Source organism: Amphiura filiformis, chromosome 1 (assembly GCF_039555335.1).
Source record: "Amphiura filiformis chromosome 1, Afil_fr2py, whole genome shotgun sequence".
NCBI lineage: Eukaryota > Metazoa > Echinodermata > Ophiuroidea > Amphilepidida > Amphiuridae > Amphiura > Amphiura filiformis.
The window spans coordinates 71,780,893-71,797,357 of NC_092628.1; the positions used below are offsets into that span (position 1 = coordinate 71,780,893).

At 37.1% G+C, this 16,465-nt stretch overlaps 1 protein-coding gene across 1 annotated transcript; it reads left to right on the forward strand.

The window, feature by feature from the left end:
- The first annotated feature begins 1,894 nt into the window (after nucleotides 1-1,894).
- Nucleotides 1,895-13,891, forward strand: LOC140152658 (peroxisome biogenesis factor 2-like). Its single transcript, XM_072175107.1, has 7 exons — nucleotides 1,895-2,144; nucleotides 5,157-5,234; nucleotides 5,573-5,635; nucleotides 5,862-6,059; nucleotides 7,176-7,328; nucleotides 7,843-8,106; nucleotides 13,618-13,891. Exons 1-7 carry the CDS (start codon nucleotides 2,037-2,039, stop codon nucleotides 13,714-13,716), a joined length of 963 nt encoding a protein of 320 aa, XP_072031208.1. The 5' UTR covers nucleotides 1,895-2,036; the 3' UTR covers nucleotides 13,717-13,891.
- Nucleotides 13,892-16,465: the final 2,574 nt, after the last annotated feature.

Below are 16,465 nucleotides of genomic sequence, written 5' to 3' on the forward strand. Positions count from 1 at the left end.
TCATATTTATAAATGTCGTAAAATATTATATTGACAATAATTAACAACCTGTTTGACCTCTCCATATATTCATACATTGCTCACCTGTGTTTTCAATTTTTCATACCATATTTTGTGGTGAAAAATGATTACAAATGTGAAATTTTCAATCATTTTTGGAGCAACAATTTCTTTGTACCGACGGCTAAAGTATGTATGTGAATGCACATTAAGGGGGTACTACACCCCTGTGGTAAATTTGTGAATATTTTTGCATTTTTCTCAAAAAAATAATAACCCACTGGTAACAAAGGTTATGTATATTATTGGAGCAAGGAATCCAATTTTACTACACTGAAATTTCAGTGACTCAAGACAAGCGGTTCAGTATCGTATATATGATAGGAAATGAGGTACATCCTAGCGGTACCTTATTTCTTATCATAAATAACGAACCGCTTGTCTTGGCTCTCCGAAATTTCATTGTAGTAATTGGATTCCTTGCCCCTATAATATACATAACTTTTGTTACCAGTGTGTTATTAGTTTTCGAGGAAAATGCAAAAATAGACACAAATTTATCGAGGGGTGTAGTACCCCCTTAAACACATATAAACATAAACTCCCGGTCGGAGCCGGGAGTTTCAATTATTGGAACTGATCAAGCCTTGAAATAAGCGGGCGCGGGGAGCAAATTTGCTCTCGTAAAGCCACCAATTGCTCCTGGTCCTTGTACAATTCACATGAACCAGGAGCAATTTTCTAGATCAAATTGCTCCTGGTTCCAGTGTTGCACTTGATGCAGTAGTGCTGGTATTATATGCAGAAAAGGATTACTATTTGAAAATTGCTCCTGTTTCTTCAGAAATTGCTCCTGGTTCTTGCAAAATCCCAGTGAACCAGGAGCAATGTTCAAAAACAAATTTCTCCTGGTTCCAGTCTGCTTATTTCAAGGCTTGGAACTGATGCTGAGCCTAATCATTGTAGGTATCCCAGGCAAACCTTAGTTAACACATTTGCTAGTCAGCGAAATTCGCCTAGACCGGGGCCCAAACACAATGCATATTTACATAGAAATTTGAATTTTTTTCGAGAACAGGTCGGTGAAGGAAACCTACATAAATATTGAAACAAATTCATCAGGTACATAAATATGTTTTCTATACTTCACTTGACCCAAATATATGATTTTTTATGGTGATGAGCCACTCGCACATGGAACTTTAGAGGATTTTGATAGCAGTTCCATTAAAAAAAGCTGCTATCGCCATGAGACTAAGATCTAGAAACACCCCTAAATGCTGTTTTGGGGAATTTTGCTAGCAGAATCTTTTTGATGAAAGTCAATCTTTGACAAGATGTAACTTTGTTACGGAAAGTGCTATGACAAAAATGTTTTCAGTTTTGGCTTTCTTTACTCAAGGCCAGGGCTTTATTTAATTTGATATGTAAAATGATGCAGTTTGATGGCAAATTTGAATTCACCTAGCATACCTAATCATTGGCAAATTTCTGGTGTGTGTGTTAACAGTCACTGTTTCACTCTGTCTCTGGCAGAAATTCTGCTTTGACTGATCATTTGATTTTGATTTGAGTTTTTGACATTTGATTTGGTAAGCTTACCTGCACTGGCGCTGACTGCGTAAAAAATAGGCTCTAAATTGCCTTTTCCGATCCCAAGTACCCTGACAGCTATAGGGAACTTTAAATTAAACCACAGCACTGTGCAAATACTCCAGCTTGAAGCTTTAAAGATCTTTGATATCTAATCCGCAATGTAAACAAACAGCTGGCTCAGCTCCGGACTGCAACCCCTCCGAATTCAAATCCAATCTGTCAGAATTTAACGGTTGCTGTAATTGGCTAAAATCGATTTGACATTTCATGGGTCAGTGCATCACAATAACATAATAAAAACAAACATACAGTACATGTGCTCCCTGTCATGCTTGTTTGTGTTTACTGTGTAAAGATGCTATTGACAGTTATAAATCAGACGTAAAATATGTGCTATTTATGCTTAAATATAATTTTTAAGTAGAAGAAAGGTTCGTCCAATGACACGATCTCTCTTTCGTGACTATATTGATGGGAAAATGGCGACTGCTAGCGAAGACAGAGGAAATTCTGCTCCAAAAGATCAAATTGTTCTGCGTGTAAATCAGGTTAGAATTCTCTAAATGTAATCTGATTTATCAGTTTGTACTGTGCTTAATCATTAGCATGATCAGTACCCAGAAATATTCGTAAAATGGCAAAGAGAACCCTGGCTGAGAGTTAGTGCAGCTCTCAGCCTCAGCTGCTGTCGAATTCGACAGCCTTGCTGAAGTTGCTCCATCGGAGTCCATGGCATTTGCTAGTTGCTACCTACCCAGAAATTGAGAAAAGCTTTATAGATTAGAACTTAAAATAGAAGATGAGTCACTGATATAATATGTGCTAGCCTACAGGTCATGTCCATACTAGGGATGAAAGCCCCCACCAAAAAAAATGTCAAATGCAATCAACAACAAAATAGGTATGCTAGGACGGTGAATTAAAATTTGCCATCAAACTGCATCATTTTACATATCAAATTAAAGCCCTTGAGTAAAGAAAGCCAAAACTGAAAACATTTTTGTCATTTTAGCACTTTCCGTAACAAAGTTACATCTTGTCAAAGATTGACTTTCATCAAAAAGATTCTGCTAGCAAAATTCCCCAAAACGGCATTGAGGGGTGTTTCTAGATCTTAGTCTCAACGCGATAGCAGCTTTTTTTAATGGAACTGCTATCAAAATCCCTCTAAAATTCCATGTGCGACTTGATTATCACCATAAAAAATCATATATTTGGGTCAAGTGAAGTATAGAAAACATATTTATGTAGGTCTCCTTCACCGACCTATCCTCGAAAAAAAATTCAAATTTCTATGTAAATATGCATTGTGTTTGGGCCCCGGTCTCGGCGAATTTCGCTGACTAGCAAATGTGTTAACTAAGGTTTGCCTGGGATACCTAAAAAAAAGGCACAACTTGAACTTCAACTTTGCTATAGAAAAATTATTTAATTTGTGTACATCGTGGAATATTCAACTACGCTTGTTACTCTGCGACTAATCATGCTAATACACGAGCGTACAACGCTACTCTACGGCACGAGTCCATATGCTAGGTTATCTGCGTACAACAGCTTACTACGCACAGCCACGCAAAGAGTATGTTCCACGATATACACGAATTAAATAATTTTTCTATAGTAGTAGTACTTACTATAGCTGATATAATAGTTTCTCGATCTGTTCGATCATGAGAGCTCAATATAGGCACGCAATGTATTGGCAATGATATTAATTGTGTCGGCGTACAATGCCTACCAGTACCACACACGCTTTTGGTAGCGCTGCATTTCCTGTGTGTGCACAATTGATTGCGCTATCGTGTCATTCCACTAAACTTGCGACATTAATACGCAGTGCACGCAGTAGGCCTACATTCATACTCTCATGATCGAGAAATTATTATTTTAGCTATATAGTCAAAATATTAAATTCTCGATCATAAGAGCCAACTTGGGTACGCACAGTTATTTGCGTCGAGCGTACTATGCAAAGGCCGGCGCTTACGGCGCAAACACAGCTTTTGAGAATTGACCAATCCCACGGTCGTTGCTAGGCAAGGTCAAGGTTCGGTCGTACAGGTCGCACGATTGTGTTATTCTATGAAAAGTACGCTGACGCAGAAGGTACATCCTCTCATGATCGAGAATTTGTTATTTTGCCTATACTACTAGCATGCAATGCATGACTAAATACTAGTGATCACTGATAGACACTGATCAGCTCGTAATGGGCAAGAATTATTCTGTTTTTGTTACTGTGCAAGTCAATAAAGTTCCAGCTTACACCTGCTTAAAGGAGTATTTCGTGATCCTAGCATCCTCTTTTTATGACATTTTTCAGTAGATATCCATGAATAAAGCTTATTCCCAAAATTTCAGTTGGTTCCGATTTTGCGTTTGCGAATTATGTAGGTATGCCAGGTGAATCCAAATTTGCCATCAAACTGCATCATTTTACCCAGAAATTGAGAAAAGCTTTATAGATTAGAACTTAAAATAGAAGATGAGTCACTGATATAATATGTGCTAGCCTACAGGTCATGTCCATACTAAGGATGAAAGCCCCCCCCCCCCAAAAAAATGTCAAATGCAATCAACAAAAAAATAGGTATGCTAGGACGGTGAATTAAAATTTGCCATCAAACTGCATCATTTTACATATCAAATTAAAGCCCTTGAGTAAAGAAAGCCAAAACTGAAAACCTTTTTGTCATAGCACTTTCCGTAGCAAAGTTACATCTTGTCAGAGATTGACTTTCATCAAAAAGATTCAGCTAACAAAACAGCATTTCGGTGGTGTTTCTAGATCTTAAATCTCATGATGATAGCAGCTTTTCTATGTGGAACTGCTATCAAAATCCCTCTAAAATTCCATGTGCGAGTGTCTCATCACCATAAAAAAAAATCATATATTTGGTTCAAGTGAAGTATAGACAACATATTTATGTAGGTTTCCTTGACCTACCTGTTCTTTTAAATTTCTATGTAAATATATATGTATTGTGTTCTAGGCGAATTTGGCTGACTAGCAAATGTGTTAATTAAGGTTTGCCTGGCATACCTAAATTATGCATGATTATGTGTTATTACACTGCTCCATAGACAATGTGTTGTAATTTCGTTCTGGTATACCAGAAGGAAATTCAAATTTCATGATATCTTTGCTAAACGAATTAAAGGTCCGTAACCCGATCAACAGCATCATCCCCCAATACGGTACTTCAGTACGGTAATAGCGCAGATCAGGGTTTTTGTTTCAATACCTTTTAAATGCACATTTTCAAAAAAGGTTGGCAGGTCACCCTCTCAGATTTTGTTTAAAATCACTTCATAGCCCTTAGCCTATGTGGATATCAAATATACTACTGGTAATATTGAGCTTAGTTTTAACTTTGAAGTTGCATGTATTTGAATGTGACTTGACTTAGACACTCATAAGTTGAGGGTTCTTCAATCCTTATATACTTAGCAGAGATAGCTTTATAACAAAATAGGTGCAAACTATTTGGGTATATAAATTGTACCAGTACTTTGGGGCAGTGATGTAGCCATGATTTCATCTGTATTTTCATTTGTAGCTGGATAGTTCTGAGTTGGATACAGAGCTCCATGAACTTCTCAAGGCTCAGTTCACTCGAGCATTCCAATTTTTTCAGGTAAGGTGGAACTGTTTTGTTAGGGATTGTAGGAGAACTGTAAAAATGTTAAATTCTAAAATGTTAGGGAACAATGAAAAGTATGTGCCGTGAGGTTATGAGGTATGTTGGAAATGTCAACCTTTGTAATTGGTCACTCACATGTTGATTGTTGATGAAATGATGCCAATTTAAATCTTGACAGTGACAGTGAAAACAGGAGAATCATTCATTGGTTAAGTATGTATTTTCTAATACTTCCCCTCAAAGTGATGACTAGAGGGGATTTGGGGTTTGAGGACTGCTATTTTTGGTTTTTATCATGAAAATGTAACCAACTTTGTTATATTAATTTTCAGCCAGGGGTCCTTGCTTATATTGAACCAGAGTTAAATGCAGCACTGAGACTTCTCCTCTGGCAGGTGAGACATAAAAACAAAATGACTCATACTATGTTTCCAACACATAATTGATCATGTTATTTATAGGTTAATAAACGAGTATCACTTGTATCAGCTATACCAGAAATATGATGTGGTTGAGGGGGGTGGAAGCGGATTGGGGTTGCAGCATGTCAGGACAGGGGTTGTCAATGGCAAATTGTTTACCTAATCTCTGATGTGTCCTTTGTATCCCATTTACTTATAGTTTTCTATCAACTCTACACACTCAACGTTGGGACAGCAGATGCTAAATTTAAAATATGCCCAAGAATCCTCCAGTGTGCACAAATTGAGTCTGCTACAGAGACGGGTGTATGCTTGTTTGCTGATTGGCTTAAAATGGCTGCAGGAGAGGTCACATGATCTTGCGCTTGGTACAAATCATATGTCAGCTTTTGAAAAAGTGAGTATGATGATTTTCATCAGTGAATATCATATTCCAAATTATGGGATAGGCTTGGGAGTTCATAACAATTAGTAGCAGGTTCACAGTCGAACAATATTAGAAAGTCTGTCAAGCTTTCTTCAGGAGTAGCTTTGACTTCTTCAGGACAAAGACATGTAGGCACACACACACACACTCTACACATTTTCACCGACAAATGTGGGCCCTATGAACCTCCTATGTAGTTAACAGCATAAACCTGGTCATCTATGCATAACATTTCACTATTGAAAGCATGGACTTTTGTGGTAAGATATGATATTTAACCACCAAACCGTGGACCTGGTTTTACACCTACTATGTAGGACCTATACCCCAAGCTTCAAAATAAGCAGATCTGGACCAGGAGCCACACTGCCACACATTTGGAAAAAGCAACTACTGGTCCTGAGATTATCTTGTGATAAAGAGCTAAGAGTTTTTTTAAAGAGCTAAGAGTCATTTAAATTTCAATTGTACACATTAAATACAAAACCTGCTTTAACTACCAGGCTCTATTTTAAAAAAAATGTAGAGCCTGGTTCATATGATTTTGGTGTGGACCAGGAGCCAAAATGTTATGACCATTGGGCAAATGGTTCCTGGGTGCCTGGTTATTTTGAAGCTTGTATACCCCACACTTTATGAGTGAAATGTCATGGGTGGGTCCAAGTTTGTTGGTGAAAACAAACACCCTTATGTATACAAAATGGAAGGTGAGTGGCAACTGACAATACATTAAAATACTGGCTTCTATAGCATAATATATGTGTACATCCATATCAAAACGATGCACTTGTCGGCTGCTACATGTGTCTCATTTCACATAATTATAATAGCAAAGAATAAATACTAGACTCATCTCCTAAGTGAAGTCACATCCAATCATCCAAGTCACATGGTTTAGGAATACAAAGAACATTCCTTAACCATACGACTTAGGGATTATTTGAAGCGACCTCCACTTCGGAGATGACTCTGGTATTTATTCCTAGCTATTATGTGAAATGAGACACATGTAGCAGCCGACAAGTGCAACGTTTTGATATGGATGTACACATATTTACAATTGCAATTCAACCTATTTTCTTACAGATTTGGAAGGTATTTCATGTATTAGAGAGACTTCTACAGGTGGCATCACTCATAAACTTTTTAGTGTTTTTACAGCAAGGCAGATATCAATTCATCTATGAGAGAATACTTGGTATACGGGCGTGGTTCTCTAAACCCCAGTCAGTTAGACAGGTACGTAGCCAATGTTTAATGACATTGCCTCTCTTGAAAATTAAATTAGTAACAGCAGTATTGTATAATTTATTATGTAAAACTACATTAGAGAGATATCATATACTTCCAAGACATAATCTGGATTCTGGAATTATTATTCTGGTAGAAAGGGGCTCAAAACAATAGATAAGATGCAAGATTTGCAGCAGCTCTGTAATTTCAGGGCTAGGTTGTCCTGTGGGGGCAACCCTCACTCAGAAGACCCAATTCTGAGTAGCAGGACTTTTACATAAAATACAACAAAAAGCCCTGTTATTCAGAAGGCCGGCTACTCAGAAAATTCTGACTAGAGGGCCTTCTGAATAATGGGTTTTCTGAATAACGGGTCTTCTGACTAGCGGGTCTTCTGAGTGACGGGCTGCACCTGTCCTGGGAGGAACTGAAGTTTGAGGCGATTTTGTGGCTTGCTTAATTTTGCCTTTTCATTTTTAGACTAATAAATGTCTCCTTTGTTTATTTCCTCTCTTACCAGGTCAGTTTTGAATACATGACTAGGGAACTCCTCTGGCATGGCTTCGCAGAATTCATATTCTTTTTGTTACCATTTATCAACTTTCACCGGGTCCGCAACTTCTTCAAGCGTCACCTGACATTTTTCAGTATTAGTTCATCAGATATGGATGTGTCAAAGAGACGAGCACAGCATTTATACAAGGAATGTGCCGTATGCGGGGAGTGGCCCACCTGTCCCAGGGAGATTGGATGTCTTCATGTGTTCTGTTATTACTGCATCCAGGTAAGCAGACTTGTAGTATTGGTACCTGCCATGGGTACAGGTACTGGGCCATGAGTATGGGTACCCTGGCCATGAGTACGGGTACCACCGGGCCATGAGTACGGGTCCTATGCCATGAGTACGAGTATAGGTCCCAGGCCATGAGTATGGGTACCAGTCCATGAGTACGGGTACGGGTCCAAAGCAGGGACAGACTTATGTTTCAGTTTTCTACTGGCCCTCCGGGCCAGTGAAATGGCAAATCTAGTGGCCCTGCAATAAATTTACTGGCCCAGCTTTTTCAATATCTTTTTTGGTGTTTTTTTTTGGGAAATAATCTATATGAATTTTTAATCATTTGTCATAAAAATGTGTATATCGCGAATATAAAAAAATCAAAATTATATGATATCATCAGGACATTCCTCGTTTTCAAAATGCAATTTGATATGTCTGATGTGCTCTCAGGTCCCACAAAAATATGTGGAAATGTTGCTATCCGATCCCTTAAAGCAAAGCAAACCTTAACATTTTAATTTGTTTTGTATTGAATGTACTCAATGTAGAGAGTGTAGTCACTAACTCAAGTTCAGTCCCGGGGTTCAGTCAGTAGTCCTGCCTTTTTTTAGTTCCAAAAGTTCACAAAGGTTCAAATATGCATTTTTTTGTGGTATCGCTATCATCATCAGATAGAGCGCGAAAGAGATTGGAAGTAGTACGCGCAGGCCTACTGCTACTATCGACGTAAAAAGCGGCCATATATTTCCAACTTGCTAGCAACGCAAGAATAAGAATATATACGAAAAATCATTAAATAAAGATATAAATGTCATATGTGTTATATCAGGCCCAAAATTCTAGAGGTCCCGCCGGCCAGTGTTGTTGGAAGTTTACTGACCCGATGCAAAATCTACTGGCGCGGGGCTACCGCTTAAATCTGTCCCTGGTCCAAAGCCAAAATAGGGCATGAGTACAGGTATGGGTACAAAGCCATGGGTACGGGTACAGAAATTGGGACTTGGGTACAGGTACTACAAATCTGCAGGTAAGTCATACTGAGGTAATTTGTTGTTTTCATTCTTTTAAGGTGGTACTACAGTAACACCTCCTGATAAATTTGTGACTAATTTTGCATTTTTCTCAAAAAATAACTACACACTGGTAACAAAAGTTATGTATATTATAGAGGCAAGGAATCCAATTACTTCACTGAAATTTCAGTGATTATAGACAAGTGGTTCATTATTATATGTTAAGAAATGAGGTACATTCTAGCGGTACCTCTTTTCTTATCATAAATAATGTACCACTTGTCTTGAGTCACTGAAATTCCAGTGTAGTAACTGGATTCCTTGCCCCTATAATATACAAAACTTTTGTTACCAGTGTGTTATTAGCTCATTGCGCAAGCGCAATGAACTCTAGGCATGATCCATTTTTCTGTATGTTTTTTTCTTTCTCTTGCTACATCTTTTGAGCAATGGATCTGGTAATTTGAGGCGGCGATCTTTGCATGATCGTTCATGATTGTTACTTATTTAGCTAAGAAAATTCGGACAGAAAGTATCATTTTTGGAGCATTTTCTTACGAAAAGTTTTACCAAATTTCATGGAATAGTCTCCTATGCAGACTGTTTGTGGTGCTTTTCATATTACAAACACTGTACAAACTCCTTGATCGTGCGAATTTGTAAAAGAGATGTTGAACTTTACTGTTTCAGTGCGGCTACAATGTTTGCTTTTCAGTGTTGCTGTGCCTTACATTCTGCAAGTCAATAGATAAAGCACCAATTGGGCTCGTGCTGTGTAGGCCCTTACTTCTGTGCACGAGCCATGAGCAAATAGTGTCTCAAATTCTCCCAATTTGGGCTACCAAATTGTTGGTTGGCAACCCTTACTATGAATAAACATCTCACTCATTTATCACACATCTACCCAGTCACTAAACCCAATTAGTTATGTAAACATTTACTCAAGGTGAGTAGCACTTTTTCAATGCATGGTATATCAGTATATGGGTGACAACCCCTCTCTGAGGTGGAATGTTTTAAAATTATTGTTATTCGATTTGTAAGGAAAAGTAAGTATGTTTTGCCGTTTCAACGAATGAAAACGAGCGAGTACTACCAAAGTTATGTTTGAACTAATTATGACTTTAAAAGTTCTAGGTATAGGCCTAAATGTAACAATAATAGTTAATATACAGCATCATATGGTCAGCAGAAGAACATTACATCACCTATGATGTCATATCAGTGTCCTTGACCGGGGTCCTTACTCCTTGACCACTGAACAGCGTGATATCATGTTGATAACAGATCTATAGAATCAAAATCTTCATCATATCACAGATTCTCAACAACCTGTGATCATATGGACCCTATTGATGTGAAAGTAGTTATCTATCATATCCTGTGTCGTTTTATGGATAAAAATGACTCAAAATGTTATTGATGAAATGGTTGCTATCATAAACATCAGTTTTGTCTTTTCAACAGGAAAAATCCGATACAAAATAAAGTTTTTAGGGCCTAGCTATAATATGGGCATAATTTATTCATGTAGGCCTATAGTATTGAACAATGTACCCCATTTGACATGCACTTACAGATAAATAAATTGTCTTACTTTATTAATTTAATAACTTCTTTATTATAAATAAAATGACACATAACTTATGTGAAGTCACTTTCTATCTTTTTTTATTTGATATATAAAATTACATTCAACAAAATGATTGAAGAAAAAACACACAAGGCACTGGGCAGACTGTTATAGAATGGAGTAGGTAAGATGCCATGTCCATAGCTTCGCAGGAGTTTCCGACTAGCAATCAACATGATCAGCACATTCAGAAAACACAGTTTAAGAGTGAAGATTGTAGTGAGTAATCACTAATCAGTCCTTTATAAATGTGCTGGCCACTATCTATTATAATATAGTCCCGGGGAGGGACACACTTTAGAAGTGACGGGTATGTGCCTACCGGCGTCGCGAAGTAGGGGTCTATCAGGTACAAAGCGTCATTTAAAAAAGGGGGTCATTGGGTACAAACAAAATTTTAAAAAAGGGTGTCATTGGGTATAATATTTTGAAAAAAGGGAGTCATTGAGTATAAGATTTAAAAAAAGGATCATCGGGTAAAAATATTTGACAAAATGGAGCAATGAGGTTTGAGAATACTGAAATGTGTTTTTCAAAGTTGGCAGCCCTGTATTCATAGCTATACATGGCTAGTTTCAAGTTTTTATTTGGAAATTGCTTTTACAAGGCATTAAATATACAAACAAAACTGTATTAAACAAAATAAAATCAAAGGATACTTGACAAGCAAAAGGTACAAATAAATAAATGCCTTGAATAAATAAATATCTTGAGAACCGTAAGTATATTTTCAAAATGCTGATTTGTGCTTGATCACAGCACTATGGTGATTTTGAGGTTTGGGAATACTGAAATGTGTTTTTCAAAGTTGGCAGCCCTGTATACACTTAAATGGATCAATGGCTTTCTAACAAATAGAGAACAATGTGTCGTCATTAATGGTTCCTGTTCTTCCTGGGCCCCAGTGATATCAGGAGTGCCGCAGGGTTCGGTCCTAGGACCAACCCTATTTCTTATATACATAAATGACATAACTGAGGGACTAAAATCCAAAATGAGACTATTTGCTGATGACAGCATTCTGTACCATGAGATCAAGGGACCAGAAGACCATAAAACTCTACAGCAAGATCTACATACAGTTTTTGACTGGGCAGATAGATGGCAGATGTCATTTAATGCCAGTAAGTGTCAGCATCTCACCATCACTAAAAAGCAAAAACCCTCTGAATATAATTACACTGTCTCAAACCAAGTCATTGAAAAGTCAAACAGTCATAAATATCTTGGAGTAACCATATCCAGTGACTTGTCACCAAAGCAACATATATCAAACATTAGAGCAAAAGCTGTCAGCACTCTAGGTGTCATCCGTAGGAATCTTGGGCCCTGTTCCACCGAGGTCAAGCTGAAAGCGTACCAAGCATTAGTAAGACCACAGATGGAGTATGCATCTGCTGCCTGGAGTCCGCACACTGCTCGTGACATCAACTCTCTGGAGGGTGTACAACGCCAAGCTGTAAGATTTATCACGGGAGTGTTTGAAAGAAAGGCCAGCGTAACACCATTGCTAGACCAACTGCAATTGGATCAACTTGCCATAAGGAGAACAATGTCCCAATGCACTTTGTTCTACAAGATTCATCACAGCTTAATCAACATCGGCTTTCCACCCAACATCAAGATGAATCCCACCGTTGGTAGAACATCACACAAACTCCGCTATAACCCAGTGCACGCAAGGTGCAACCTGTACAAGTACTCATTTTTTATTCGGACAATTCCTACATGGAACAGACTACCTCTGGAAGCTGTGTCAGCAACATCACCAAACATCTTCCAGTCAGTAGCTCTCCCTGCAGTCCGGGCTATGCAACCCACTGCAGTTCACCAGCTCATCTAGTTGGGCATCTACTTTTACTCGCACCTGTATAGTTTCTGCACATCGCACAACTGCACATCTTTGAGCATCATCAAGAATCTCCTTGGACAAGCATCACGCTTTGTTAGGAGTGTAACAATTGAAGATTGAAGAATACACATTTTATGGCAAATCATTAAAAATTGATATTTTTGATATTTAACAGTACTCGAAGTAAACTTTATAAATCTGATGATTTATACTTAAAGTGTATGTAGGTGGAATGAAAAGCCGACGATCAATTGAAAATTTGACCTTTCGTATTGAATATATGGATTTTTTTCCCAAAAACACACATACAAAAAAGGTCTTTTTGGGAAAAAAATCCATATCTTCAATATGAAATGTCAAAATTTTCAATTGACCGTCGGCTTTTCCTCCCAGGTACATACACTTTAAGAATATATCATTAGATTTATATAATTTACTTCGAGGACTGTTATATGTCAAAAATTAGACAAATATCAAATTTTTATAATTTGTCATAAAATTTGTATTATATTGTGATTTTCAAAAAATGAAAATTATTTGATATCAGAAAGACATGCTTCGTATTCAAAATGCAATTCGATAGGTCTGAGGTGCTCTCATGTTCCACAAAAAATACTGTCGAAACGCAATAAACGCTCATTCTAGATCCCTTAACACAAGTCTTTCAACTGTTGTTTCTCAGGAAGGTATGGTAAGCCATATATTTTCATACATACTGCAAAATGGTATAATCTGAAAAAGCAAGGATTTTCCTGATATCTCTATCTTTACTAAACCTGCCAAGTGTTATCTTTAAAAATTAAAATTTTGTGTCTGAACTTTTTCCTTTTTTTCTTCAAATTCTGCATTTTGAATACATATTTTCACACCTGGTACATGTTAAACTAAGATAGAATGAGTGAAAATGTTGGCTAGTTGAATGACACTAAACACTATAGAATAAAAAATAGAGTATCTTATAACTTCTGCGTACATTTATTTTGTTTAAATATCTTTTGTCTTGTTTTGTATTTCAGAGTAATTTTGACGCTGATCCTTCATACACCTGCCCATTGTGTAGTCATCCAGTTGAAGATGGTAGCAACATACAACAAGTTAAATGTGAAATTACTTGAAAACTGCTAATGCAAGAGTTACAATCTTTAACAAGCAATAGGGTTTTCAAGGAATACATCTAAAATAGCAAATTTGGATGCACTTCAAATCCTAACAGCTAATCAAAACATAGCTATTATAACAGCCAATAAGAGCACTATTCTGTCAGCCAATCAAGAGACCAATGTGCTGGCTACTGGAGTATAGCAAACTGCTGCTTCTAATTTCATAATATATATTTAGTTCTGATGCAGTAAGAGCTACTTCTGATGCAACTTTCCCAATCTGCTGGTGTACTCATTGCAGCCTGTTTGCATGTTATGGATTTTTGGGTGAAAGCCTTTCTAATTCTTAGCTGCTTTGTCTTGTGAGGTCATAAACAGATGTCACTGAAGTTACAAGCATTCTTAGGTGTGGCAATAACTTTAATGACAAAGAAAATATCTGTCCTTGGCATTGTCCCCGCTAAGGCCCTATTGCTCGTGATTGGCACAGGACTTGTCATAAATTAGAATTGGCACAAAGCCTTCCAGGAAGAAAAAGGAAATTTTTTATTCTTAATCCCTATTTTTATGCACTGGGAAAAAATTCCTTAGGCCAAAAATCTCAGTAAATCGTCAAATTGACCCAACAACAAAATCCTTAGAAAGAACACTTGTCCTTGGCATTTCACATTCCTTGATTTGTGGACTAACATAAGAGTAATTGGATACTTCAGACATTCAGACACAAAAGGTGGTTATCCAAAAGATTTTTAAGTGTGTGATTTTGTGCCTTGTGTTGTGTATTGTTGTGTAGCGAGATACCTTTCCAATTGCTTACCATAAAAACTTGATAGTTAGCATATTGCTTACTATCGAGCGCTTTGAAAACATGAAAATGTACAAGTCTGGCGCTTTACTGAGCTAATGGAGTTGAGACACACATTTGCAGGTTGACTTGTTCGTATATAACTTTGTGTATCAAACTATCAATGATTTGCTCAAAACCCTTTACACTTTTGTAGATGGGGCTCTTCATGTTTGCATGTTTTAAAAGCACTCGATAGTAAGCACATATGCTAACTATCGAGTTTTTACGGCATTATAATAACATTGATATTGGGAATTGATATAACAAATGATACAGGCAGCCAAAGTGTATTTTGCATCTAATCTCTTCAATGCTGATTAGTTTCTGTGTTTGTTTTGCAATCTTCAGAACTAGGTAAGGATAATAAAGTATGCTATTCACCAAATGTCAGGAATAGTGGCCATGTTATGAATGACACACTAAATGAAACGTCTTTGTATCAAATGAGTTAAATTGCAACAAACCATTCCTATAGGACACAATGTTGCACGGTGTACGGTAGTCTTTATTCCACCAATTTGATGATAGGCAACCACTACTGTATATGCTGATCAATGTGTTGTCGATAATGCTCCCGGCCCTCCATATCAAGGCAACCTGGTATCTGACACTAATAATACCAGCTCAGCTATTATTGGTTCAAGGACTTACTATAACTTTGCAGTTTATTACAAGTCAACCTTATTAGCCGCTTTGATTATTGGATACTAGGGTACCTGCAGGTAATATGGGACCATTAAGGACGTTTAGCTTATGTGCATAAAAACTATAGAAGATATGCCTAAAAGAGATTGTTATGATGAACAACCTGTCCTTTAAGATTAATAAAACAGGCAATGTTATCTTGTTTTTATGTTTGTTTGGACGCTATGACGTCAAAATGACGTCATCGTCAAGTGTCCCATATTACCTGCATGTGCAGGTAATATGGGACACTGTGTTATCTCTATGGTGAAAATCAAAATGTTCAGAAAATTACTCTTTTGTTCTAAAAACATTTTTGTTACATGATTTTGAATGTTAAATGCAAATTTCAACAAGAAAATTCAATTTTCTAAATAGTTTTGCTTTTCGCATTGACAATGCACACAATTTCCTATGTGTCCCATATTACCTGCACCCATTCAGTTGAAAATCAGAGAAAATAATCATTTATAAAGGAAAGTGCCACTTTTCAGTGGAATTTTACCTGCTGATAAGCTTAACCCATCACCTAAAGATCATAAAAAGTGACAAATGCACCCTCAGTACCAGAGTATTTGGATACACAATCATAAAATGTGGCGTCATTGATTTTATATCAGGCCAAAAAAACGACGTAAATATTTGGGCAATTTCACTCTTTTTGGTATTGATTTCCAAGAGTTTGATACACAGACTCCAAAACTGCATTTCTAGAAGCACAATTGATGTCTCTAAACACTTAACAAATCAACTTAAAGTGTGTACCTTCTCTAAGCTACTTTTTCTTAAAATGAAAACAGGTGTCCCATATTACCTGCTGTCCCATATTACCTGCAGCTACCCTACTATGCAGCTGATAGACAGATGATTGAAACAAAGTATGTGTTTAAATGTTATGCAAATAATGCAAGTGTTGTATAAATAGTATACAAATATTATAACAAATTATTTATTAAAATCAGTGCTTTTTTATAAGAATTAAGAACAATATTTTGTAATAGTTTTTATACGTGGAAAATTGTGCACATTGTGTACTCAATTAATGATGTTTAATTGTCCTTGGCAACTCTGTTGGACGTGTGCAGAAACTAAACATGATTTTGATGTTGTTAACCCTAACCCTCCTGAATACTACAAAATACTACTCGATATATGCGCTGTTCGTGCATGCATCCCACGTGGTGTGATGACGCAATCGCCCTAAGTGATATATAGGCACGGTTTCAGCTGGCC

What these genes read in the sequence shown, in the direction of transcription:
- LOC140152658 (XM_072175107.1), top strand. Translation starts at nt 2,037, where the DNA reads ATGACACGATCTCTCTTTCGTGACTATATTGATGGGAAAATGGCGACT. An exon ending in GAGCATTCCAATTTTTTCAG is followed by an intron (nt 5,235 to 5,572) that starts GTAAGGTGGAAC and finishes ATTAATTTTCAG; the next exon opens with CCAGGGGTCCTTGCTTATAT. An exon ending in TCTGTTATTACTGCATCCAG is followed by an intron (nt 8,107 to 13,617) that starts GTAAGCAGACTT and finishes TTTGTATTTCAG; the next exon opens with AGTAATTTTGACGCTGATCC.